The 27950-nt window shown below is 41.3% G+C and overlaps 1 protein-coding gene across 1 annotated transcript; it reads right to left on the minus strand.

Moving 5' to 3' along the window:
- Positions 1 to 920: 920 nt before the first annotated feature.
- On the minus strand, positions 921 to 27950 carry LOC140496236 (vacuolar protein sorting-associated protein 4A). The gene is made up of 11 exons (XM_072595738.1): positions 27773 to 27950; positions 20885 to 20996; positions 19931 to 20078; positions 19238 to 19299; positions 16363 to 16482; positions 12336 to 12492; positions 10883 to 11031; positions 5320 to 5401; positions 5014 to 5233; positions 1838 to 1978; positions 921 to 1359 (listed from the first exon to the last, which is right to left on the minus strand). Exons 1-11 carry the CDS (start codon positions 27794 to 27796, stop codon positions 1258 to 1260), a joined length of 1317 nt encoding a protein of 438 aa, XP_072451839.1. The 5' UTR covers positions 27797 to 27950; the 3' UTR covers positions 921 to 1257.

Below are 27950 nucleotides of genomic sequence, written 5' to 3' on the forward strand. Positions count from 1 at the left end.
AGACATGTATGAGAATTCCTAGAAAGCATGCCATTCCAATTGGAACTCTATTAACAAACACATTGACTTGGACCCGAATTACCATCCCTGAGAAAAACAACAGAAAATGACATCACCAACTCAAAGAAACAAACAGAAATAGAAAGCAGGAATCATCAGCAGTGCTTCACCTGGAGGCTCATGAAGATGTTACCTGGCATGGTGACAAAACATCTGAAAATGAACCTTCCAGCTCAGCGAGCAAACTTGTATCCAGAACTTCAACTGAGCTACAACTCTTCTCAAAACTCGATAAACACTCCAGACTCTAATCTCCAGCATCTGCAGTCCTCACTTTTACCTAGTTGATTTTAACCATCCTTAAGATACATGCCCAAAAATGAATAAAATAACCCGAGATCTCAATAATTTTTAAAACTTAACAACTTTGCAATATTCCAACATGATACCACAGCATCAACATGGGATTTTGCTCCCCCCCAACCTTCCAACAGTTACAGAAGTATTCGTGTTACTAGTTGTTCAGACTCCGACAGAGCATTGCTTGTCCAGTGCAGCGTTGATCATTCTGCATTGCACTTACCGTTACCATGAAGGCCTTCTCAGCTTCACTCCTCACCTGAGATGTGATTAAACTCATAACCAGTCAACTAAGGAGAAAGCAGTCTATGGTCCTCTGGAATTATTGTATCTTTATCTTGACAAACTCAATCTGAAATATGCTAATCTCAAGATCGGTTTCAACACATAATTCATTCATAATTAACAGTCTAACTGTTGACTAAATACACTCTCTTCCCCTTCATTCCCATAGACTGGCTAATGACAGCAGCCTTCGAAATCTTCAGTTAGTGATGTTCCCTGATGAGAAACAAACCTGCCCAGAAAAATAATGTGTGAAATCTTAGTTTGAACAGGGATCAGAGAGAGATTGATATTTTATTTAAGGCTGTCAATCAGTGGATAAAGAAAATCTCAAACTTTTACAGAATTGGGGAAGAGGTCAGGCCACATGTCTGTTTCCTGAGCACTGTAGGAGTGCAAAGTTCATGCTGGGATATTTCTGCTTGAAACCTGGTTACTAATAACGGCACAAAGTCTTCAGCAAAACAAAAATCAGCTTTTCTTAAAATAGGCAAATGATATGGCAGCATCCGGGAGGTGTGTTAAGTTTGTCTTTCAGCTTCAGACTGTACAATTCCTTGTTATTTTAGAAATAATGATCAACTGGAAGAGCAAGGAGTTTAAATAGAAGGCTCAGCCTTCCTGCCCAAAGTCTTCGGTAAATTTTTTCACTTTGTTAAGATCCTCAGCATTGACAGTAGGTCGAGTGGTTGCCAGTGAGCGAAGCATGTCAGACTGAAAAGAAAGAATGAAGTTCAGGAGTTAGAAGCCAAAAGAGAGAGCAAGCAAAATGGATAACAGACAGGTGGTGCATGCATAACTTAACCCTGATCTATACATGACTTGCACACTAAGAGTATTCTTTGCTTTTATTATTCTGGGTCACAGCCCAAGGCAAGACATGAGCTGCTACTCATATCTGCTCCCAAGCTGAGCCACAGAGCAGCAAAATAATTCTCCAACCCATTCAGAAAGCACCAAAACAGAGTGTACGCGCACACAGGTACAGGATATGCAAACGTACAATGTAGTTACACCACCCTGACAGCCAGGCTTTCACAAGCATTGTTTCAAACAAAATATTATTTTGCTACTGAGATAACTAAAACTTCAACTGACGGAAACATAGAAAGTTCCTCTGACCAAACATCCTCACCACCAGCATTACCAGCACTGATATGAGAAGGCAACACAAAAAACAAGCAGAATTTACCATGCAAACCACAGGCTCCAGTAGCTTATCACTGGGAACATCCACCCATGTCATCTCAATGGCAGCTGGGTCTCCAGGGGAACATGGTGTTAAAAGGTCATCCACTATGACATTTGGATTTGTCCTGGATGGACCTCGAATCTGAGGAAGATATCAAACAGTTAATGATATATTGTCCTGTAAAACTGATAGCAAAATACCTGAATCCTCTTGAAATGATCCAGTCCAAGCAATGCCGTTACCATAATCAGCAATTATCTCAAGCATACTTGGTCTGCTTTATGTGGGGCATCGGGATATGAATAAGACCATAAGCCTCCCTTACCCCAAGCCTGGTTAACCATTCAGTAACCTCACAGCTGAACCTCTACATCAACTCACTTTCAACCTGTCACCTTAGTCATTGATTTCCTCAGTGATGCACAATTTAAAAAGATGCACAATTTAAAAAGATTCACAAATGCAGAGTGAAGAAATTTCTTATCTCAGTCCTGAATGATCAACTCCTTATCCTGAGAAACAAAGTGATTGTTGTTTATAATAAATAATATTAGCCAGTTAGAATCAAATAAGATTAACAACCAAACATTGAAATCACATTTCAAGCAGGGAAAAAGGTAATAAAAAATCATTTTTAAAAACATTTCTTGAGATGTTGCCAGAGCAAGATTGAAACTGTTGTGTGAATAGCTGTAGTCCCAACAATGACCCTGGCAAAACTCTGAAACCCTACAGATATAAGCAAGCCATTTGGCCCATAGAGTCCACACCAACCTTCTGAAGAGCATCCTACCTAGGCCCACCCGATTCCTATTACACTTCACTTCCAATGGCTCATCCACATAGCCTACACATCCCTGGACTGTAGGAGGAAACCAGAGCACCTGGAAGAAACCTACACAGACACAGAGAATCTGCAAACTCCACACAAACAGTTGCCTGAGGGGAGAATTGAATCCGGCTCCCTGACACCGTGAGGCAGCAATGCTAACCACTGTGCTGCTCTGCACATCTCCTGGGTCTCTGGATTGCCGGTCCAATGATAAGATTTGATCGGCCTGTTGCTAACTTAACAACTGCCTCAACTGAGAGCCAAGGGAATGTGTCCTTGAGGTTCCTTCAAGATTAAAAATCAGAACAGCCCCCTCATCTGACCCCAGCTTGCCCCCAATCCACTCCAGACTCTCTCCCATTTCCCAGCCCCTCTCAACTTCCACTCCCCAATGCAAACTAACCCCTCCTCCCACAAGCCAGGTTCCCCATTTGCTACCCTCTAGTAGGCCTGTGATTTTCACACCTCTCTGATGAAGAACTTCAAGATCCTGTTTGTCCAACACAACATCACAGTTTGTGTCGTGCAGAACTCTGCAAATCACTGGCTGTCATCCTGAAAAAAACTCCTTTATCCTCATTCTCTGCCTTCTATCCATGCCAGCTCTTGTCTTATTTAGCAACTTCTTGTGCAGCAGTTTGTCAAAAACTTTATGGAAATCTACATAGATCATGTCAACTGACTCTCCATTGTTTAACATATTTGTTAATTCCCTCAAATTACCTTAAAAGAATCATCACTTACTTCGTTCCATCCTTCTTAAAAACTTACAAACACCGTTGCTATTTGTACATTCCTAGTTAGCTTTCCCTCATTCCTTATCCTTTTTTTCATCCTTTTGCATTTTGCATATTCTGACCAATCATGCGACTCCAAAACTCAATGCTCCAATCGATGAAGGCCTGCATGTACTCCTAGGTCCCTTTGTTCAACAACACCCCTCAGAACCTCACCATTAACTGTGTAAGTCCTACCTTGGTCTGACTTTCCAAAGTGCCACACTTACCCGTATTGAATTTCAGTTGCCAATCCTCAACCCACTTCCCTACCTGATCAAAGACCCTCTAATTTTTGATAACCTTCCTTGGTATCAATGATACCTCATCTGCAAACATACTAACCATGCTTTATACATTCAGCTAGTATACATGCCTTGTACACTTCAGCTAGCTCAGCTTTCAAGTTGCTGTTATTTAAATTTAAAATACAGTAGTGCCCCTGTACCCGTAGGGATTACGTTCCAGGACCTACCGCGGAAGCCGGAAACCGATAGGAGTGACCCCATTCATTTCAATGGGAAACATATCTTCCCGGCAGTTCCTGGTCCTGGAACGATCCCGATTATATGTTCCGGCAGGTAAGCGAAACAACTGTGATCAGATTTCACAGATATGGGGTTCACCTGAAACAGACTTTGACCCAATCTTCACCCTTTCAAACTGAACATAACAATGTGGTTATTGCTACCTAGGGGTACTCTAATTCAGATCATTAGTTATTCTTTCACATTACTTAATGTCAAATTGAATGCAACGTGCTTTATTGTCAGTTCCAAAATGTGCTCCCAATAGCATTTTATGAACTCTTTATTCAACCTTCGGTTGCCAATCTTGTTTCTCCAATTTGTAGAGATTAAAATCACCTATGACTATTGTCATCCCTTAATCACAAGCGTCCCACCTTTCTGCCTACCAGCCATTTCAACCCCTACAAATTTTGTTTTACTAAGTTTGTGGTTAAGAATTCCACTTTAAACTTTGCACTTCTATGTTATATAAAAATAATTTTGATGGTTTTAGTTGTGTCCTCTCATTACCCCCTCAGTACCTACCTCATGATAATCACTATGACAAAGACCTTGATAAGCCTGACTTAAGCCTCTCAAGAATGTAACACGTGTGCTTAGTGTTGCTCCACTGAATTTACCTGGATTTTCAATGTTTTTATATTCTTCTTGTCAAGAACTGCAAACAATACTCCAACTATAGGTAACTATGTTCCAGGACAAACCTGTGTTACTTTCACATGTTTGCATTCCCCACATCAAGATATAAATCCAGAATCCTTTGGCTTTTTATGATTTATCTGTTCATAAGATAACCTTTATCGACATAAGGTCTCTCCGTTTAGTTCTATTTAGAATCTTACTACTTAAGATGAATTGCGTTTCCTATGTTACTTTAATTTTTTTGATATTGCTTAGACCTGGGTTTATTGGGAAACCGATATCACACTGTGATCAAGGCCAGAGCACCAGCATCCCATGTTTAAGATTTGTGTGGCAAGAACAAACGTTTAACCTGTGATGGAGGTTGTAATTACCAGTATAACACTGATCACATACCTTTTTAAAATGGGTTGCTGATTGCACTTTCCGGACCGGTTGCATTAATGCATCACGAACAATTATACAGATATCTGCACCAGAATATCCCTCTGTTTTCCTGCCAAGTTCCCTGAAGTCTGTCTCAGTCAGGCAATGAGGAGTTGTGCCCAAGTGTAATTTAAACATGTGGACTCTTGCTGGCTCCTCTGGCAATGGGATGTAAATCCGTTTCTCAAATCTTAACACAGACAATAAGGGAACTTTTAAATTATTTAATACAAAGAAACTACAATGTGTATAATGTAGCACAATCTTAAATCTGACCTCCTCCTAATGGCAGAATCCAGCACCCATGGGATGTTTGTTGCTCCCAAAACCAAGATTCCATCACTACTATTCCCAACACCTGAAGATGGAGAAACAAGTTATTTTCGAATTAGACACAGAGCAAACGTCTGGAACCCCAAATACATAGTAATTAGCATAAAACATATGAAATAGGAGAAGTACACCATTCAGCTCCTCAAGCTTTCTCACCATTTGTGTTCCAAATACCACATACCCAGGCTAGTCACCCTTAGATTCTTGACAGGCATGGGGATCGATCTACCTCTGTCTTAAACACTCTCAACAATCCTGCCACCAGCACCTGCTGAGATAGACAGTCCAAAAGTCGCACACTTTGACAGGAACAATTTCCTGTCTTTTATGTCTGAAAAGGGCAACCACTAATTTTAAAACAGTGACTCCTAGTTCTGGGCCCACTCTTGCATCCTTTCCACATCCACCTCATTAAGCTCATTCAGAATCTAATAAAACTTCAATAAAAGTGAACAACTATTGAACAACCCTTGCTCTTTTAAACTCTGGAGAAAACACCCCAGCCTTAGGTTAAATGAGGTTACATTCCCTACAGCGTGGAAACAGGCCCTTCAGCACAACAAGTCCACACCGACCTTTTGAAGAGAAACTCACCCAGACCCATTTCCCTCTGACTAAAGTACCTAACTCTACGGGCAATTTAGCATGGCCAATTCACCTGACCTGCACATCTTTGGACTATGGGAGGAAACCCACGCAGACACAGGGAGAATGTGCAAACTCCACACAGTCAGTCACCCAAGGCTGGAATCGAACCTGGGTCCCTGGCGCTGTGAGGCAGCTGCGCTAACCACTGAGCCACCGTGCCGCACCGTATTAATTTCTTCAATAATAAAGAACTGAATTCTGTAATCCTTCTTGATTACGTGATGTAACAGAATATACTCTTGTACTAGAATGTCCAGACTCTTCAGTAGTTGTTCACTATTTAGATAATGCTCTACATTTATGTTCTTCCTGCCAAAGTAAACCCTGACACATTGTCAAGTTAACTTTTAGTCTGCAAACTTCCTTTTCTGTGTGCTGCTGGAAAAGCACAGCTGGTCACATAGCATTTAAGGAACAGGAGAATCAACATTTTGGGCATGAGCCCTTCATCAGGAATGAGGCTTGTGGGCCAAGGGGGCCAAAAGAAGGAGCTCAGCCTGCTTGGCCCACAAGCCTCATTCCTGATGAAGGGCTTATGCTCCTCAGATGCTGCCTGATCAGCTGTGCTTTTCCAGCACCACATTCTTCGACTCTAATCTCCAGCATCTGCAGTCCTCACTTTCTCAAAATTGATACTGACTCAGCCACTCAAAATAAACTGACATTTCTGGACAAAAGAGCCTCTTGCCACAAACAGAGCAGTAGCTGTGACTAACAAACATCCGTTCTTTCAGAAATTATCACCCAATCATTTCTACCATTAACTGTCTATCCATTGTTCTTCTCTCTTTATACTGGTGTACTTCCCAGCCACTAGCTGACAATCTTTATTCCAGTGATCCTTTCACTAGTTTTTCAGCTGACTTTTTGACAAGACTTATCTCCTCAGCATTAATTTCAACTGAGCCCTTTGTATGCAACTGGTAGAGACCGGAGGGATTATAAAATCTCTGAACAACAAGAATTTAACCTAGTTCCTAAAGCAGTACCAAGTGGGAAATGTTTAATTACTTTTTAACCAAAACATTTATTTTAATTCATGCCAACTGTGAGCTAAGATGCTTCTTTAACTAGTATTGAGCGAGTGTAACTGCATGTGAATGAGACAAATACTTGCCACACTCAAGTCTGGGTACAAATCAGTATAACCTGAAGTAAAAACTATGGAGCAAATATTCAGTTGGACAAAACATTACAGAATCTTACTGCAGAGATGGAAGCCACAAGATCTGTGGGGTTTCTTTTTAAAGCCACCTGATTCAAGGGATCTCAGAACTGTTACACCACAGTACAAGACCATGTTATCACTTATGTCCACACCAGCTCTCCAAATGAGTTATTAAATGCCTTCTCCCCATAAAGACTGCACATTCTTCCTGGTCTGATGTTAATCTAATAGCCTTGTGAATTGTTCAATTTACCAGAGTCAGGTAGCAAATTGCAGATCATCACCTCTTGATGTGTGACAAAGTTTCTTACATCTTCATTACTTCTTTCAACAATTACCTTAGGACTTTGCTGTTGCATTCTCAATCTCTCCGAAATTGGTGAGTATCTCTTCCTATCTACTGTGTTTACATCCAAGTGCCAAAGGAATTGACTATAGAGACAGTTAATGCATTACCTTCAAATATTTTACAAATTCTGGAATTATTCCTTCAGACAGTAAGCTCACAAATATTTCAGCATTAGTTAAGAGGGAGTGCAATGAAGGTTCAGCAGACTTGTTCCGAGATGGTGAGACAGCCCCACAAAGAAAGATCAGGCAAACCGAGCCTGTAATCTGTAGAATTTCAAAGAATGAGTTTATTTAATGGAAGCTTACAAAATTGTTAAAGCATAGATGAAGGCAAGATGCTACACCTGGTTACAAAGTCTCGTACCGGGGGAACAATGTAAAAATAAAAGAGATGTTATTTAGGACTTTTCATTTGGAAGTTGTGAAACTTCGGAATTCTCTGCCTCAGAGGCCTGTGGAAGACCATTCTTTGATTATGTTTTACATTTTGATTGATGGATTTTTTGATTATCAATGGTATAGAGGGCTGTGGGATGTGAAAGGCATTGAAAAGTTTGATCAGCTGGATGAACGATGGAGCAGACTTGATGGACTGAATGGCTGATTCCTGTTCCTATGATTTTGAATATCTGTCAAATTTCTCTCAACGAAATCATTCCCAACTTCTCCAATCTATCATGGTGGCTCAGTGGTTAGTACTGCCGCCTCACAGCATCAGGGAACCAAGTTCAATTCTAGCCTTGGGCGACTGTATGAAGTCTCTCCGTTTCTGTGGGGGTTTCCTCCAGATGCTCCAGTTTCCTCCCACAGTCCCAAGATGTGCAAGTTAAATGGATTGGTCAATGCTAATTTACCCATACTGTCCAACAATGTGTAGGCTTAATGGATCAGTGATGGGAGGTGCAAGGTTGCAGGAATAGTATAGGATAGGATGGGGTAAGTCTAAGTTGGATACTCTTTGGAGAGTTGTTGTGGATTTGTTGGAACAAATGGCCTGTTCCCACACTACGGATTCTATGGAAATCAAGCTCCTCATCCCTGGAACTAATCCTGCAAATCTTTCTTACATTCACTCAAGTGCCTTCACATTCTTCTTCAAGTGTGGTAGCTAGAACTGGATGTAATACTCCAGTTTCAATGCCTTATACAAACCTAAAGTAACTTCCTTGGAATGCTCCTTTAATACAATCTGGAATGTATGCTTTCCAAAATGCATTCACAAACTGCCCACCATCTTTAATGATTTATGCACATTTCCACTCAATGCCCCATTCTTTTGTATCCTCTTCACAATTGTATCCTTTGATGCCTCTCTATGTTCTTTCTGCCAAAACAAAGCACCCCACGATTGAGAACATGCAATCTTAAAGACCAAAGAAGGCTGTGTTGATATACGCCCAAATAGTTAACTTCCATCAAGAAATCATGGTCAGATGTGTTTCTATATAGTCTTAATTTGTTTCAGCAATGAGACTTATAAATGACTACACATAACCTTTGTTATGGAGTTAACTTTGTAAAGTTTGTAAATACCTGATGCTTTGGACTTTCACTCAACACTATATAATGAAGAACGTTTCACTATTTCATTCGTTTTAACATCTCTTACTTTACATTTATATTAATACTTTCTGATCTTCTGAATTAGCTTCACCATTAAAGTATAAAGGAAAACATGATTTTTTCCAAACATTCAAACACAGCAAACAAAAACAAACATCAGATAACTGAACATGCTGAAAAACAAAAGGCCAGTGATAAGTAAATATCTGGTTTAATGGAAATTTCACTAGTTAGGCAAGCATTGAGGCATGATCTAAAGGCTCTCAATTTTTGGTCCCTGACATCCTCTGCTTCATTGACAAAGTAGTAAAAAAAAATTCAAACTCTCCTCTAACTTTAGTAAAAGTCATAAAATGACAAAAATAAAACTTAAAAAAGGTAGGATCTGTGGGCAATTGAAAACGTAAGGAACCAATCAGGACTCAGTTAGAGGTGACATCAATGTCCAACACCCTTAACAGGCAATGACATGCAGCTTTTAAACCAACTAGAAATAAACTCTGTCGAGGAAGTATGCTTGTGGTTCAGTGGAAATGACTCTGCTCTGGACCAAGAGACTCAGGTTCCAGTCTCATCTGCTCCAATGATGTGTAATAACATCTCTGAACAGGTTAATCAAGAAAATAGGTTAAATAAAAATTAAATCCCACCCAGCAGGGCTCTTGTGGTACACTGGTACTGTCTATACATCTGGGCCAACAGGCCCAGGATTAAGTCCCACCTACTCCACAGGTGTGAAATAGCAATATCAAACAGATTGATTAGAAAATAAAAGAAAATCCCTGCCTAGTCTAAACCAATCACAATGTAATTGATTATGCTGTGGGCTGTGACTTAGAAAGAGTTAATAAACAGCACATCAGGTTTAAAAGTCAAATTATCTGCTGTTCATTTGGAAGTGGAAGACTCTCACAACACTGGAGAGAGATCAGAGACCTATTGTAGACCTGCACCTTAAGCTGAGATGGAAAGCAAGAGCCATAGTATGCACATAAGGTTACTGCCCTGCAGTAACAGGTAATATTTGTAACCCATAAAGTTTACCGTAGTAACTGCACTACATTGTCTCCTGTTGCTTTACTGGTTAATAAATATACAAATTAATCTTGAGATTCAAATACAAATTATAAAACAGAACAGTCTCTGGGTCACTGGATTACTATTCTGGCAGCAATACCATAAGGCCATCACATCCCACTAGAGTTGACAATTGAGAATAGACTGTTGAATGATAATTGGCCAGGTTTAATTTAAGCTACTTTCTGCAGATTACTACATTGCCAAGCATATGTCATTTCTCCAATCTCCCTTTCAAAATTACTGGAGAATTTACTTCTGTCGTACTTTCAAGCTGTACATTCTTCATCACAACTCACATTGAAAAATGTTCTTAATTTACATTCCCACTTAAATTTCGCCAAGTTCGTATATCTAGTTACTCATTCTGGTACAAATTGAAAGAGTTTCTTAGTTTAGTTGATTAAAATTTCAGAATTTGTGCTACCACCATGAGATCTCCCTTGAAGAAAGTGGCTAACATGCTCAAAAAGGCAAAATAAATGAATTGCTCTGATGATATTGGGCCTCTCTACACATACCTGTCTTGTGCTTAAAGCCCAAGGACGTTGACCACTGTGAGCAGTGTAATGGAGACCTGACTTTCACCCAAACATTCAAGTAAAAATAAATAACAAAATGCTGTTTGTAATGTGTAGCAGTCTAGCTCAAAGTAAACTAGTGGCCACAATTGCTAGAGAGAAAGGCTCTCTTTCTTACCTTGCATTTGGACTAGAAATTCTGTTTTGATGCGCCTGGCAGCTTCACTCTCATTCTCATTTCTGGATCCACAGAGGGAATCAACTTCATCGATAAATATGATGGAGGGTTTGTGCTGTCGAGCCAACTCGAACAGATTTTTCACAAGTCTGAGGGAGAAAGGAAACATTATTACCCAAGGAGACTTGCATACTTCTTAGTAGCCTCAAGGAAAATTAACAAAGACGTCAGACTGGCAGTTCCTCTCAGTATCCATTCACTTCTTTGTTTCTCATAAGCTGACCCACTTTATAGACTCCTTCACTGTTCTGCTACCTCTAGGAAGTAATTGCTGCTAAACGTTCTCCCAATTTTGGTGGAGGATGAGAGTCCAGATAACTGAGGATTGCCCAGCATTTGCTGAGATTGGAGTGATGGTGATCCAGACTTTATGGAAGAAGCAGAGATAGGGAGTGAGCAGGTTGCAAGAGTCGGATACTTTTCCTGCTAAACGCAGAGTTCAACCTCATTGAGAATCTCAAACCTAGAAGAAGTGCAACTAACCAAAGATGCTGCAGGAACCGATAGAAACAAATAACTCATTTTAATATCCTGAGGTTTTTAACTTCTATTTTCAATTTGGTAGATTATCCTAAATATTTCTCAAGCTTAGTAAAAACATTTTTACCTAAGATCTTGAGATTACATTACAGTGTGGAAACAGGCCCTTCGGCCCAAGTTCACACCGACCCGCCGAAGCGCAACCCACCCATACCCCTATATTTACCCCTTACCTAACACTACGGGCAATTTAGCATGGCCAATTCACCTGACCTGCACATCTTTGGACTGTGGGAGGAAACCGGAGCACCCGGAGGAAACCACGCAGACACGGGGAGAACGTGCAAACTCCACACAGTCAGTCACCTGAGGCAGGAATTGAACCCGGGTCTCAGGCGCTGTGAGGCAGCAGTGCTAACCACTGTCCAAGTTCACTTTTCATTGATCTCCACTTGTCCTCTAGTCCACATTCTGGAAGTTAACATTCACAGTTCATCACATTCATGAACGACCTTATATTTTAGAAACCTGCACAAATTACAACAGTCACAGTTTCTCACTTCAAATATTAATCTTCCATTAGCTCCTTACTTCTACACTTACTCCACTATTTTAATTTTCATGTGCCTGCATTATTCACTCCACATTTAGTTTTGGCATCCATTCTTAGCTGTCTCTGTTTCAGATTCTCAAGCAGAGTCTGATATGGGGTCCAGCTGGTTGGCTGTTGTCACTTCAATAGGCACTAATCTCACGTATCTTCCAGGTATCTTCCAGGTATCTCCCACATTGCAGAGTGAGAGATGGGAAAGGGAATCTTCTGTAAGCTCAATTATTGTTAAAACTTAGCATAGATATGGCACTGTCTCTACTCAGACATTGACAAAACTCAAATATTTGTGGTGTCACTTACTTCTCACTCTCACCTAACCATTTGGACATCAGGTCAGATGAAGACACAGAGAAGAATGTGGAATTATTTGCCTCTGTTGCTACAGCTTTGGCCAGGTAGGACTTTCCTGTACCGGGTGGGCCAAAAAGCAAGATCCCACGCCAAGGAGTTCGTTTACCTATAAAAATGAGAAGAACAGAATTGGACCAATGAATTGGACCAATCAATGACAGTAACTGTGACAAGATTAAACACAGATTCTACAAGTTTCAGGGACAGAAGCAAGGTACATATTATGCAACCAATTCAACTACTGTTTTTTCAGTATGTTGGATTTTTCAGTACTCTGCTTCATTCTTTTTAACAGTTTTGGTTTGGAATTGTGAACTGTGATCTGAGAACTAAAAGGTGACCATGGGACTGTCAACAGCCATCCGTTTAAGCAAACAATTGGCTTGTGAGGCTCGACCTGGAAGTTAAATGCAGATTGGTTTTTGATCAAAGTATTCTACAAACAGAGTGATACTGGAGAAATTAGTACGTTTAATCAGATAGCAGATGTTTGGCCATGAACGAGGTCAGAACCTGGGAATTGGTGCCAAAGGGAAGAAGCAGGGGTTTTGAACTGGAGGTTTCTGAAAGGTGGTGTTTGGCTGAAGATTTGTAAACTCCTTGCCTAACCTCCTGATATCAGCAATCGAAAGTTCAGAGAATAGAAACTAAGTCATACAGATTCCTGAAACTTCCTCATAGTAACCTTAAAAGGTGCCCCGATTGGAACCTTCAGAAAATCAATCGTATGCACTTGTAGAACAATGCATTATAAAAAAAACACAAGTAATTTGGCTAGTTCTGAGGAAGAGTCAACGGAGCCAAAATGTTATCTTTAATTTTTCTTCACAGATGCTGCCAGACCTGCTGAGTTTTTCCAAAAAGTTCTGTTTTTATTAGTAATTTGGCCAAGTTTGTAATTTTTTAAATCTCTTAACTATGTTCGTCTGTCTGTCTTTTGAAAGAACAGGGCTGAAAACAAGAATTATTGGCTTTAAATTGTAGACACTAATTAGATTACTTTGTTCTTTAATTTTGCCTGCTAAAGTTACTGTATTATTAATAAACTATTAAGCCTTTTGTTTAAGCTAAAACCTGGTGTCTGGAATCAATTATTCATAAAGACTAGGACTTATTACTCAAAAAGATGGTTAGGAAACTTTGGGGTCAATTTTGAATGTCTTTTAAGAAATATGCTGGATTTCTTTTGCTATAAGTCTGCCTTGCTCACAGAATGGTTCGTTTTAAGACAATAAACCAATTCCTGTTTGAACTTGTCAATTAAACTTGCCTCCACTGCATTCCTCATTGAAGCACTAGGTTTGTGAAAAATGTTTTCTTCACATCGCCATTGTTGTTTTTAGTAATTACCTTAAATCCGTACCCTCTCGTTCACAATGCTTTCACTATGGGATCAGCTTTTTTCTCATCAACTCCATCCAGATCCTTCACGATTTTGAACACTTTGATCAAATCGCCTCTCAACCATAGCTTCTTCAAGAAAAACAGTTGCAACTTCTCCAGACTAATCTACCTAACCGAAATTCCTCAATCCAGGAAACATTCTTGTGTCTTTCCTGCACCCTCTCTAATATCTTACAGCCTTCCTAAACTGGTGCCCAGAACTGGATGCAATACTCTTATTCAAGCCAAACCACTGTTCTATGCAACTATGATAGGACATTTCATCCGTGCTCATATTTCTCATAACCCTCCTTAGTCTGTCCCTAATTAATACAGCAGTCCTTCAGAACATAGTAAAATACAGCACAGACCAGGCCCTTCGGCCCTCGATATTCTGCCGACCTGTGAACTATCTAAGCCTATCCCCCCTCCATTATCCCATCATCATCTACGTGCCCATCCAAAGATTATTTAAATCTCGCTCATGTGACTGAGTTAACTACATCAGCAGGCAAGGCATTCCAGATCTGTACCACACTGAATAAAGAACCTGCCTCTTACATCTTAAATCTATCACTCCTTAATTTGTAGCTATGCCACCTCATACAAGCTGACATCATCACCCCAGGAAAAAGACTTTCATTATCTAACCCTATCTAATCCTCTGATTATCTTTTATGTCTCTATCAATTCCCCTCTTAGCCTTCTTCTCTCCAATGAGAACAGACCCAAATCTCTCAGCCTTTCCTCAAAAGACCTTCCCTCCAGATCAGGCAACATTCTGGTAAATGTCCTCTGCAGCTTTTCCAATGCTTCCACATCCTTCCTGTAATGGAGTGACCAGAACTGTACACAATATTCCAAATGCAGCCACACCAGCGTTTTGTATAGTTGCAGCATGACATTAGGGCTCTGGAACTCAATCCTTCTACCAACAAAGCCTAACACACCGTTTGCCTTCTTAACAGCACTATCCACCTGGGTGGCAACCTTTAGGGATCTATGCACATGGACTCCAAAATCCCTCGGCACAATCTTTCCATTGACCCAGTACTCTGTCTTCCTGTTATTCTTCCCAAAGTGAATCACCTCACATTTATCTGCATTGAACTCCATTTGCCACCTCTCAGCCCAATTCTGCAGTTTATCTAAGCCCCCCGGCAACATTCTTCCACACTATCCACAACTCCACCGACTTTAGTGTCATCTGCAAATTTACTAACCCATCCACCTATGCTAGCATCCAACTCATTTATAAAAACGACAAACAGCAGTGGTCCCAAAACAGATCCTTGTGGCACACCATGAGTAACTGGACTCCAGGCTGAATATCTTCCATTAACCACCACTCGCTGCTTTCTTACAGAAAGCCAGTTTCTAATCCAAACTGCGAAATCACCCTCAATCTCATGCCTCTGCATTTTCTCCAACAGCCTACCACATGGAACCTTATCAAATGCTTATTTGGCATTATCCAAAAAAAACTCATCTCCTTTATGCACCTTATTATTCTTTATGACCTCTAAATACTCTGACCCACTCCCTGCCAGTTTACTTTAAGACATGTGGAGCTAATCTTCCCATAAGCACACTGGTTCTAGTCCTATTGACATGCAACCCTTTTGCAATGGGCTCTTCCTATCCCAAAACTGGCCCCAATGTCCCAAGAATCTGAAGCCCTTCGTCCTGCAACATGCCTCAAATCATGCACTGATCCCCCTATTTCTCCTCTCACGATAACACCTCTTTGGACATTTAACAGTTTTCTGCACAGATTGCCAAACCTAATTATTTCTAACATTTTCCATTTTATATCAGATCCCATCTGCAATATGTTGCTTTTCTTACAGACCTTCAACTCAGTCATCCTTAATCTCGTATCCTTATGGATCCCCTTTAGATGCCTCAGTCATCCTTGAACCCGATATCTTTATCTTTTTGCTGTCGATCCTAAACATAGCTCTACAAATCCCAGCTCTTACTGACCAACAACTGTTCCTCATTAAAAATCAAAAGAACTGCAGATATTGTAAATCAGAAACAAAAACAAATTGCTGGAAAAGCTCAGCAGGTCTGGCAGCATCTGTAGACAGAAACTAGAGTTAGCGCTTCCAGGAGCTAGCTAGCCAGCCCAGCACTGATTGCCTATCTATAACTGCACAGAGGGCTCATATGTTAAGAATTACCCACATTGCTGTGGGTCTGGAGTCACATGTAAGCCAGACCAGGTAAGGTTGACAGATGTGCTTCCATAAAGGATATTAGGGAATCATGAAACAATGGTTTCATCATCATTAGTCATTTAATTCTAGATTTATACTGAATTCAAATTCACCATTTGTCATGGCAAGATTTGAATCCAGGTATATAGAACATTACCTGGGATCCTGGATTAATAATCTCGTGATAAAACGACAAGGCTATCGCCTTGTAAGAAAGCATTGGATAGGTATATGGAGGATATTGGCTTAGTGTAGGTTAGGTGTGCTTTGATCGGCGCAACATCGAGGGCCGAAGGGCCTGTACTGCGCTGTAATGTTCTATGTTCTATGTAAATCTCTTACGAGAAAAGCTGTGAAATATAAAAACATACCTGTGAACAGATGAGGGAACTTGATGGGTAAAATCACAGCTTCCTTCAAGGCCTCCTTTGCCACCTCCAAACCGGCCACATCATTCCATCGCACATTGGGCTTCTCCATCACAATAGCACCTATAATGGAACAAGAGTGTGACTGCTGACAACAAAGTTCCAAACACATCTACAGAAAGCTTCAAAGTCTTTTTGAAAAAATGAAGACATTGATAGCAAAAAACAAAACATTCACGAAACCCCAAAAGTGATAATAAGGACACCACTTCCATCCTAAGAGGAGCCAGAGACACGCACAAGAATTCCTAGGAGCATGGCATTCCAACCAGAACTTTATCAACAAACAAATCGACTTATACCCCATTTACCACCCCAAGAAAAAGAATGGGAAATGATGCCATCGCACCATGGAAACCTAAATACCGGATCATAACACCAGTGCTTCAACGGAGACTCTCTGATGGCGTTACCTAGTATGGTGGTAAAACATCTGAAAACATAGCTTCCAGCTCATCAAGCAAACTTACACCCAGGCTGTTTCCCTTTCTACATGAGTTTAGGACAATAATCTTACACAATGAAGACAGAGGTAAGGCGGAATTCTTTGCTCAAAGAATAGCAAATCAAACATTCAAATTAGATAAATGTTTAACCAGTAAAGCAGAGAAGAATCATGGGGAGAAGGCAGACAAATGGAGTTGAGGATTATCAGATCAGTTGTGTTTGCACTGAATTGCAGAGCAGACTCAATGGGCTGAATGGTTTACTTCTGCTCCTAAGTGTTAAGGTCTTCAAGTAATCCACCAGTGAAAAGAAAAACGCTGTCTGAACATTGCTGGAAAACTACGAACCCACCTGCCATTGCCAATGTTTCTTGTCACAACCAGATTAAGGTGTTAAGCAGAAAATAAACCATTTCACAAGTGAAGCACAAAATGAAAAGACTAGAAGACAAGCCAAACATCTCCTTCAGAAAACTCAAGTAGTATGAAATGATTGAAAATTTAATGAACTCAATCTAAATCTATGAATTATGGTTTTTAATTCAAAAAGCACAGGGCAGTTAATATTTTACTCTGTAAATTAGGGAGACAATCTTGCATTACATGTACATTTCAATATTCATAATTGTGCTTTTTTTATTATTTATTATTTTATTTTAATTATCAGCCTATACTGTGCTATGACTTGCTGTATGAATATTGTCATTAGCAGCTGCCACCAAAATAAAGTCTTAATTTAAAAACCGCATCTAATAGATGGTATTGAATATTATCTTCAGACTGCAAGTCCTGCCTGATATACTAGCAAAATCGGCTTTGTTCTGTAGGACACAGACAACATGAAATGATGTATAAAAATATTACAATCAATAATCAAGGCTGACAATTCAGTGTAGTACTGATGGAGTTCTATGGTATCAAGTGTGCTTTGTTTGGGATAAGTAAAGGATTTATCTGGCCTCTTGGCACTGTTTCAAAGAGCAGGTGCATTACCGCTATCGCCTGGCCAAAATGTATCGCTCATTCAAGACCACCAACGGATACGATGATCACACAAATATTTGTGGGAGTTTGTTACCTGCAAATTGGCTACTGTTTTGAAATTACAATAATGATTCCAATTCAAAAGTAACTCTTGTTCTAAAATAGGACATCCTTAGTCATGAAAAGCGCTTTTTTATTTCATTTATTTTATAATGTGGGCATGACCGGCAAGGAGCAACATCCCTACCTGCTCTTGAAATGGGTGGCTTGCTAGGTTGGGGTCTAGAGTCACATGTAGGTCAGACCAAGCAAGTTGCCAGGAGATTAGCCTGGGCCTCCAGATTGTTACTCCAATGACATTATCACTATGTCGCTACCTCTCCAACATACAAATGCATTTTTAAAATACATAAACAATTGTAGAAAGGCTCTGTTCCACTATTAATCTGATTTGACTGACAGTTTGATTTTCAGACATCTCAGGTTGGAGGAAGAATGACAGGTTGCTGCTGTAAGTTTGGATCTCAAATCAAACATTTGTACATGCTTGTAATTCCTCCTCAATATGCACTTCAAGGCTGGATTTGAAACTTCAGTCTGATTTGCACCTACTCTAAAGACTGTTGTGTTTCTGCACAAAATTAAAATGACATCACCGTCGCTGGGACAATGGTGGGCTAGTACTCCCTGTACTAATCAGGATCACAGTACTCCTCTGCCTCCAAGCTTGGCAGAGGCACCAAATACAGTGCTATCCTAGGCCCCATGGTCCTCTTCATCAACACACTAAAAGCAACATTGTTCCAAGAAACATGTCAAGTCTCATGTGAATGCTTGCAACTTTGAGACTGAGCCCTTTACTACCTCAGATTTTCATGCTGCTTGGCTAGCATCCAGTTCTGGATGAGCCATTTTCTTCAATCTCTGCCACAAATTCCATTCCCTTATTTCTGAATTTACCCCTCTGACTACTGGCTGCATCTCACTCAGACTTGAGACTATTCACATCCATTACACCCTATTTGACCTTGAGCTTCTGGTTACATATTTTCTCTACAACCAAGACCAAATCACCAAAATATCACCCATCTGGAACCTGCCTCAACTTATCTGCTGCTGAAAGTCTCATCTGTATTTTCCCAACGCGACTACGCAAAGTGCTCGCTGATTGGTCTTCCCATTTGTTCTATTCATTAAGTCACCTGGAATTCTGCTGCCAATTTTATACCAAATGCTATTTGGCTCTAATTTCATTGCTAACTGATCCACACTGGTTTTGAGTCCAGCAGTACCTCCAAAACTCTCATCCATGTGTTAAAATCCCTGATATGCAGAGCAAGTGGACTAACAGGCAGGTGTCTGGTGACACGAGAATGCGTTTCACTCACCCATCAGCTGCTCCTGCAGTTTCTTCTTCTCTGGATTTTCTTCTTCACTATCACTGTCACTCCTGGGAGAGGAATCAAAACATGAAAATTGCAGCAACATCAGACAGCAGTAATGCAGGGAAATGGCTAGGGTTGGGGAAAGAAAATATACACGTATAGCAGGCTCAACTAAATATAAAAACAGGAAACTACTAAATATGAAAAGGTAATTAAGAAAATATTAAAGAATCAGCAAACAGCAAAGAGACAATAGCATAAGATTGAAAAGGTTTAAAAGTATCATGTCTTCAACTTCCCCCCTCCACCTATCACACAATGAAAACAAACCCATGAAAACAAACCTTATTGTCCGTCACAGACACTTAGATTTTCATTCCCTTGTAACTTCTTCCATTAATCCCACACCCTCATGCAAAACATTCACCTGGACTTCCAATTTTAGTACCAGCTGATTCACTTCTAACTTGCAGTAACTCTCTCTCCACTCCTTATTCACCCCAATAATATACATCTATCTCACACCACATTGTTCTTGCCTACCCATTCCTCTCCAGCAGATGCTCCCTCACCCGACCCATGAAAGTAATTGTCTGCCAACATCCCAATCCCAGTAATGCATGTGCCGATTCTCCATTAGCCATGAATATATCCACAATTCCAGTTTTTCTCCCAAATCAGGAGCCTCATCCATACCCCTTGTCATTTTGCTGTGTTTCTTTCACTGGCTTCTTGCCGCGTTTGTCTTTGTTTTTTAAATATTCCTTCAGTTTTTCTGCACGGTCCAGGTACTGAACACACTTCGCTCGAATACTCTCCTTTGCCTTTTCTCCATGAGCCTCATCTGCAATAAAAACAGTGGAATATCTTGACTACAGTAACCCTAAGGTGGGGAACTGCCTCCAACATCCCAGAAGGGGAGACCTGATTACCAGTCACCACAGAATGTTTCCTGCCTGTACTGGTGACAACATGAGGGTATAGTTCCACTGCCCATTGATGCCCTGTACCTGAACACTTGCTGACATTTCACCAATCTAGCCAATCTTGTACATACTCAGAAATCAGTCAATGGTGGTCAGCAGCAGGGAACATTCAATAATGATCAGGAGCAGGAACACCAACTGATATCCCCTCTAATTCAGGGATCTGAACAGTGATCAGAAGCACTAACTGATTTTCCCTCTCTCTGACCCACGGGTCACTCAGTCGTGTTCAAGAGTAGTCCTGAACTCTGCCCCCTTTGATCCAAGAGTACTGAAGTCCAATACAGTGTCTCCAATGCCCAATCTGAGGTCCACTAATTCAAAACAGGCCAAGTATTAGATCAAAGCTTGTGATGAGCTTGTTGTACAATTTGTCTAAACTGGGCCAAATTTGGAACTCCCTTCCTACCAACACTTTGGGTGTACCTACACCAGATGAACTGCAGTTCAAGAAGGCAGCACATGACATTCCTAAAAAATATTTGGGGTTGGATACAAATGCCGGCCATGCCAGCTCTGCTCACATTTCCTGAAATATATCCAGAGAATGCAAGTTCAAATCCCACAATGGTCAATTGTGAATTTGAATTCAGTTAGAAAAAAAAATTGGAAATAAAAGGCTGATAATCCAACTGGTTCACTAATGTCCACGGAGAACTCTCACATTTAATGGCATGCAGGAAGTATTCCACTGCATGCTGATACAGCCTCAATGCCTCTTCATAGTTCTTTGCCTTGTCTTCTTCTGTGGCTTTAGTTACAAGGTCAATTGCTTTCTGAAACAGTTAAAAATAAGTTTATTAACGCATAGTTCACTCCCAAAAGGAAGAAATAGCAAATCATCATCACTAACCACACCATTCTCACTCATTCCTGATGAAGGGCTTATGCCCGAAATGTCAATTCTCCTGCTCCGCGGATGCTATCTGACCTGCTGTGCTTTTCCAGCACCATACACTCAACTGTGATCTCCAGCATCTGCTGTTCTCACTTTCCTACCATGCTGGTTTATCAGCTGCTATGAGAACTTCCATTTTTTGAATGATTTTGCACGATGCAACACAGAATTTTGCAGCAGCCTAACTGATCTGAGTATGTCATATGGTTTTGCACCAAACAATGTACTGGGATTGGTGGGCAGCAACAACCAAAAAATCCAAGTTTGTAAAAAGAACATCTACTGAACGAAAATGTCTCAAGAGGCTTCACAGATGCATTATAAAATGGACATGTCACTGAGCCACACATGACAATATTAGGTCAAATGGTTAAAAATTTGGTCAGAGGTTTTAATGATTGAAAAGAGGAAAATGAGGTGGAAGGATGCTGGAAGTAAATTTCAGGCCTGTGCAGTTAAACAACTGAAGGCACAACCACTAGTTGTGAAGCAACTAAACTGGGAATAGGAGGACAGAGTTAGAGGTGCACATTTAATCTCAGAGGGTTGTAGAGTTGGTGGAGTACATAGAAGTAAGGAGGGAGTGAGACCATGGGGTCAACTAAAAACAAGGCCAAGAACTTCAAAATCAAGACATGACTTGTTTGAGGGAACAACAGTGACGGGAAATGGGACTTGCTGTTTGTGAAGGCAGAGTTTGAACGAAGTCAAGATTTTGGAAGGGAAATAAGGACAGTCAGATCTAACAAAGGCATGAAAGAGGGTAATGCCATATTTTCAATAAAGACCTAGGACCTGCCTAACCCTACATTACAAACCAAGCATTATATGGAAAAGCAGCTCTATGCTTCATCTTGTCAAATTCTCCTAATCTCATCCAAATGCTCAAAATATTTTTGATAAGAGGAGTCCGCATGAAAGAAATGACAAGTCTAATATTTTCAATACTGAGAAAACCAGAACACTACTATACCAACACTATACTTTCACTACACTACGCCAATATTAAACTTTACCACACTACACAGACTATGTTTGATGGCAGACTTAAATATTCCATGAGAGGATTTTGCAGCATGGTTCAGGTGAGTAGCACTGAAACCAAACCATCAGAATAAACAATGTAAAACAGGAGATACTGGAAGGGCTTTAACACCATGTTTTACTTAGCAAACTCTGATTACTGATGGGTAATGATAGCCCATGAGCCATCATTAACAAACAGTTAATATTTTAGACAAATGTTCCTCTTATTAAATGCTCCATGTTCCTCTTATTTTAGCGTTAAGAAAATATTCTGTCTCATTTCTTTGAACACACAGCACATCTCATACTGATCTCCAACTGTTAGCTTTCCCCATTTACCACATCCCTTGCTAGATTTCTACTTTCATATTCACAACATATATGTTCAACTAAGTGTCATCTGCAAAGGCTGTCAGTTTAAATCCCCAGAAACTATTATATCCATCCCATCAGAGTACAATTTTAAAGTTCTTTCTACAGTGGAACATCCAGAAATGCACAAATTTCTGTGAGTAACATACAATGTATTAACACTTCGCAATATGAATGTTAAAAAGACACAGATGAAGGTTTTCTTTTTAAGATGAATGGTCAGAAATAATTTGGAAGAGTGATGTCAAAAAGCATGCAATTCACTCAACTGTCTAGCAGGATGTGGGCACTGGTTAGCTCTGTTGGTTGGATAACTGGTTTGTAAAGCAGAATTATGCCAACAGCACAGGCTCACTTCCTGTACCAGCTGAGGTTATCCTGAAGATCCAACTTCTCACTCGAGGTGGTGCCCCTCAGGTTAAACTACCAACAATCATTTCTCTCTAGTGTGAATGCAGCCCCTCTAGAACTATGACAACTTTACTGGTAGGATAACTGTGGTGCTGAATAAACCATCAGCCACGAGTTTAGTGTTGACTTTAGTTCAGATGAGATGTTTTCAGTTGAGAATAGTCACCCTGGCAGACAGGCTTTAGTTTGCGAAGTCTCCAAGCTGCAAGAGTTTGGTTTGGAAGTTTTCAAGTTGTCAGTACTGAGAAGAAATTTATCAGAACTGAAAGGAGACAGACCAGCATGGCTTTGTGAGGGAAATCACGCCACGCAAATTTGATTAAGATTGAGGAAGTAGCCAAAAAGATTGATGAGGGTGGAACAGTAGACTTAGTTTACTTGGACTTTCGTAAAACCTTTGACAAGATGCCACATGGAAGACTAATTTGTAGTTAGATCACATGGGATTTAGGGTGAGCTTGCCAATTGGATACAAAATTGGCTTAACTACAGTAATGGTGGACAGTTGTTTTTTTTTGGACTGAAGGTCAGTGACCAGTGGTGTTCCACAGGAATCAGTGCTGGGTCCACATTTGTTTGTTATATAATTACTTAGAAGAGAATCTAAAAAGCATGGTTAGTAAGTTGGCAGATGACACCAAGATTGATGGTATAGCAGACAGTGAAGGTTATCTAAGATTACATGGCTATGGTGATCATTTGAGGCAATGGGCTAAAGAGTGGCAGATGGACTCTATGACTGAACTGGAAAGAAATTATAAAACAGACTCAGCAGTTCCAAGAGAAAAACTGGGCAGAGTCAGTTGAGAAAAATTAAATGGGAGTTGCAGAAGAAGTGATTAAAGATGTGATACAGTGCTGGGATTTGAATATTTATAAAAGAATATTGCTGGGAAAGGACTTGAAATTCTGTCGTACGGCTTACATTAATTTTTTTGGAACTCTTATTTAAAGCTTGTTGCTTTCCTTCTTTTGTGTATTATACGTTTTTTTTGTGTAAATGCGTCAGTGACTGACCACCACAATAACTGCTACAAATATTAAACATATGATCTGCCAAGACAGGATTCATTCTGTGACGCCTTTTAGATTAGATTACTTACAGTGGGGAAACAGGCCCTTCAGCTCAACAAGTCCACAATGACCCTCCGAAGAGCAACCCACCCAGACCCATTCCTCTACATTTACCCCTTCCCCTAACACTGCGGGCAATTTAGCATGGCCAATTCACCTAACCTGCACATTTTTGGACTGTGGGAGGAAACCGGAGCACCCGGAGGAAACCCATGCAGACACTGGGGAAAATGTGCTAACTCCACACAGAAAGTTGCCTGAGGCAGGAATTAAACCCAGGTCTCTGGCGCTGTGAGGCAGGAGTGCTAACCATTGTGCCACCGTGCCGCCTTTTTGTCCAATGTTACTATTAGCTGGGATCATACCAAGACTCCAGTCAAGATTTACATATATACTGGATGGGAAAGTCTGCAAACATTAAAAAAAATTCATACACTCAATCTCTTTTGCTACCTCATCCTCCATTTTGGAGATGGTTAAAGTTGACCATAGATGCTATTTTTTTCTACTAACCTTCCATAAAATTGTTTTCATAAATCTCCTTCCATTTCTTTTCACTATAAGGTGGTCCACAGTTCCCCCGATAACTGTGGCTGACAGTTTTCCTTTTATTTCAATCCATAGGTTCTGTTTCTATACTTCTGCTAGCGTTGAGTGTGTGGTGCTGGAAAAGCACTGCAGGTAAAAACAATGACTGCAGATGCTGGAAACCAGATTCTGGATTCGAGGTGCTGGAAAAGCACAGCACTTCAGGCAGCATCCGAGGAGCAATAAAATCATCACTTCAGACAAAAGCCCTTCATCAGGAAACATTACCCAAAACGTCGATTTTCCTGCTCAACATATGCTGCCTGACCTGCTGTGCTTTTCAAACACCACATTCTTGACTCCAAACTCCCGCATTTGCAGTCCTCACTTTCTGCTAGTGTTGTTCATTTCCTACTGTGGTCACAATATTTCTTACTAGTATATCAACACCTCCTGTTTGCTTCCCCTTCTCTTCTATTATGTTGATATTTCAACATTTAGCTGTCTGGCAATATATTTCCAAGTCAGGATAGTGAGTGATTTGAAAGGGTCCTTGCAGTGGTGGTATTCTATAAATCTGCTGCCCTTGCATTTCAAGTTGGTAGAGGTCACAGGTTTGGAAAGTGCTTTAAGAACTTTTGGTGAGTTTCTGCACTCTATCTTGTCGGTGCCATTCTGCATTAATGGAGGAGGGAGTAATGTTGAACATGATGGGTTTGGTGCCAATCAAGAGGGCTGGTTGCTCTGGATATTGGATGTAAAATATTTATTAACTATTGTCAGACATCACACTTTAGAAAAGATGAGAAGGCTTTGGAGATGGTGCAGAGGACACGTACCATTATGCTACTTGGGATGATCTTGAATTAGGTGGAAAAGACTGAAAAAGTGGAGACTGCTGTCCTCAGAAGCAGAAAGCATTTGAAATAACAAATGGTTTTGATAAGATATAGAAACTAACCAGAAGCTCAGTAGCCAGAGATCACCTTTCAAGTTTCACAACATCTTTCCTACAGGAGGCAGACCAGAATTGGCCTCAGTCCTGATAAACGGCTTTTGCCCAAAACGTCGATTATCCTGCCCGACCTGTACTTTTCCAGCACCACTCTAATCTAGAATCTGATCTCCAGCAGTCCTCATTTTCGCCTAGACCAGAATTTGTGGCAATACTCCAAAAATGGCTGTACCAATGTCCTGTACAGTCACAATATGACCAACCCCAATACTCAATGCACTGACCAATAAAGGTAAACGTATCAAATATCTTCATTATCCTATCTACCTGTGACTCCACTTTCAAGGAACTATGAATCTGTACTCAGAGGTCTCTTTGTTCAGCAATACTCCCCAAGTCCTTACCATTAAGCGTATAAGTCCTACCCTGATTTGGCTTTTCAAAATGCAGCACTTCAAAATTATCTAAATTAAACTCCATCTGCCATTCTACAACCCATTGACCCATCTGATCGAGATCCCATTGTACTCTGAGGTAACCTTCTTCACTGTCCACTACACCTCCAATTTGATGTCATCTGCAAACTTACTAATCACACCTCCTTTGGTCACATCTTATATGAATGAAAAAAGTAGTGGACCCAGCACCAATCCTTGTGGCACACCTATGGTCACAGGCCTTCAGTCTGAAAAGCAACATTGCTCCACCATCCTCTTCTCCCACACTTGATGTGGAATGTTGTCCCTTGAGTTATATAACCAAGTGTACAAGAGCTTAAAGCTAGCCATAGAACATAGAACAATACAGCACAGAACAGGCCCTTCGGCCCACGATGTTGTGCCGAACTTCTAACCTAGATTAAGCACCCATCCATGTACCTATCCAAATGCCGCTTAAAGGTCGCCAATGATTCTGACTCTACCACTCCCAAGAGCAGTGCATTCCATGCCCCCACCACTCTCTGGGTAAAGAACCCGCCCCTGACATCTCCCCTATACCTTCCACCCTTCACCTTAAATTTATGTCCCCTTGTAACACTGTTGTACCCCGGGGAAAAAGTGAATCACCTTTCATTTCTTGTACACATTCAGAAACATCAGGTTCAACGTGTACACTAACAAACCACATAAGTTTAGATCAGAGTGGAAAAGCACAGCAGGTCAGGCAGCATCCGAGGAGCAGGAAAATCGACAGTTCGGGCAAAAGCCCTTCAACTGTATAGTGGCAGGAAGCCTCCAGGGTGGAGAGATAAATGGGTAGGGCTGGGAGAACCACATCTCTGTTGGCCTGTTCACTATCACACCATGTTCAACATTCACTTCTGGATGATATAAAATTCTCATCAATTAAATGTTGGGAAAACTACAGCCATTGTTTTGATCCTCATCAAATCTCTCGGTCAATAATAACGGTCTTTTCCCTAATGTAGGGGGGGTTCAAAACTAGAGGACATATTTAAAAGGTGAGAACAAAAAGATTTAAAAGGAAAGAGAGAACAGTTTTATGCAGTGGGAATATAAAAACGCTGAAATGCGGCACCTCAACATTTAGGCTTTAAAGTTACCACGGCAGCTCTGGGAAAATTTGCAGAACAGGGTAGACTAGCGATACTGAGAGGATTACCGAATAGTTATTGCTGCCTCTGAACTCATTACCCCCTCGGAGCTCCGAAACAACGCACTACCTGAAAAACTGACTTTAAAAGATAAACCAGTTGTGGGGGCGGCACGGGGCCCAGGCTCCATCCCAGCCTCGGGTCCCTGTCTGTGTGGGTTTACACATCCTCCCCGTGTCTGCGGGGCTTTCCTCCAGGTCCTCCCACACTCCAAAAGGTGTGCAGGCCTGGTGAATTGGCCAAGTTAAATTGCCCGTGGTGTCAGTTGCATCAGTCAGGAGGAAATGTAGGGGAATGGGTCTGGGTGGGTTACGCTACGGCGGGTCAGTAGGGACTTGTTGGGCCGAAGGGCCTGTTTCCACGCTATAGGGAATCTAATCTAACGACAACACAGCACCGACTCCCAGCCACTTCCCCAAATCAAACTGCAGCAGCCAGACTGCGGCCCGGCCCGGCCCGGCCCGGCCCTGACCCCCCCCCGGCCCTGCCCTGACCCCCCCCCCCCCCCCTGCCCTGACCCCCCCCCCCCCCCCTGCCCTGACCCCCCCCCCCCCCCTCACCCCACCCGGCGGGAAAACCCCACTACCCGAGCCCCCTCCCAGCCCGAACCACGGCAACCCAGGCCAGGGCCTGGCAACACAACCCTCCCAAAGTAAATACAAACAAACCTTACCTGGAGGGTATTGGGAGCTGACATCGCACATTGCCGATGGCTCAGACTGCGGGGACGGAGCAGGCTGAGTGCTTAGCCCGCGGCTGTATACCTCGATGGCCTGGGCCTGCGGCTGGGGCCTCGGGCCCGGCTCTTCCCCCGGGTTCGATTCGGCAAAATGGCGGCAGCGCACCCCGTG

Source organism: Chiloscyllium punctatum, chromosome 26 (assembly GCF_047496795.1).
Source record: "Chiloscyllium punctatum isolate Juve2018m chromosome 26, sChiPun1.3, whole genome shotgun sequence".
In the NCBI taxonomy this organism is placed as follows: Eukaryota; Metazoa; Chordata; class Chondrichthyes; order Orectolobiformes; family Hemiscylliidae; genus Chiloscyllium; species Chiloscyllium punctatum.

What these genes read in the sequence shown, in the direction of transcription:
- LOC140496236 (XM_072595738.1), bottom strand. Translation starts at nt 27,796, where the DNA reads ATGTCAGCTCCCAATACCCTCCAG. An exon ending in ACACAGCAAAATGACAAGGG is followed by an intron (nt 19,300 to 19,930) that starts GTATGGATGAGG and finishes TTCCTCTCCCAG; the next exon opens with GAGTGACAGTGATAGTGAAG. An exon ending in TGGTTAGGTGAGAGTGAGAA is followed by an intron (nt 11,032 to 12,335) that starts GTAAGTGACACC and finishes TTTCTCCCTCAG; the next exon opens with ACTTGTGAAAAATCTGTTCG.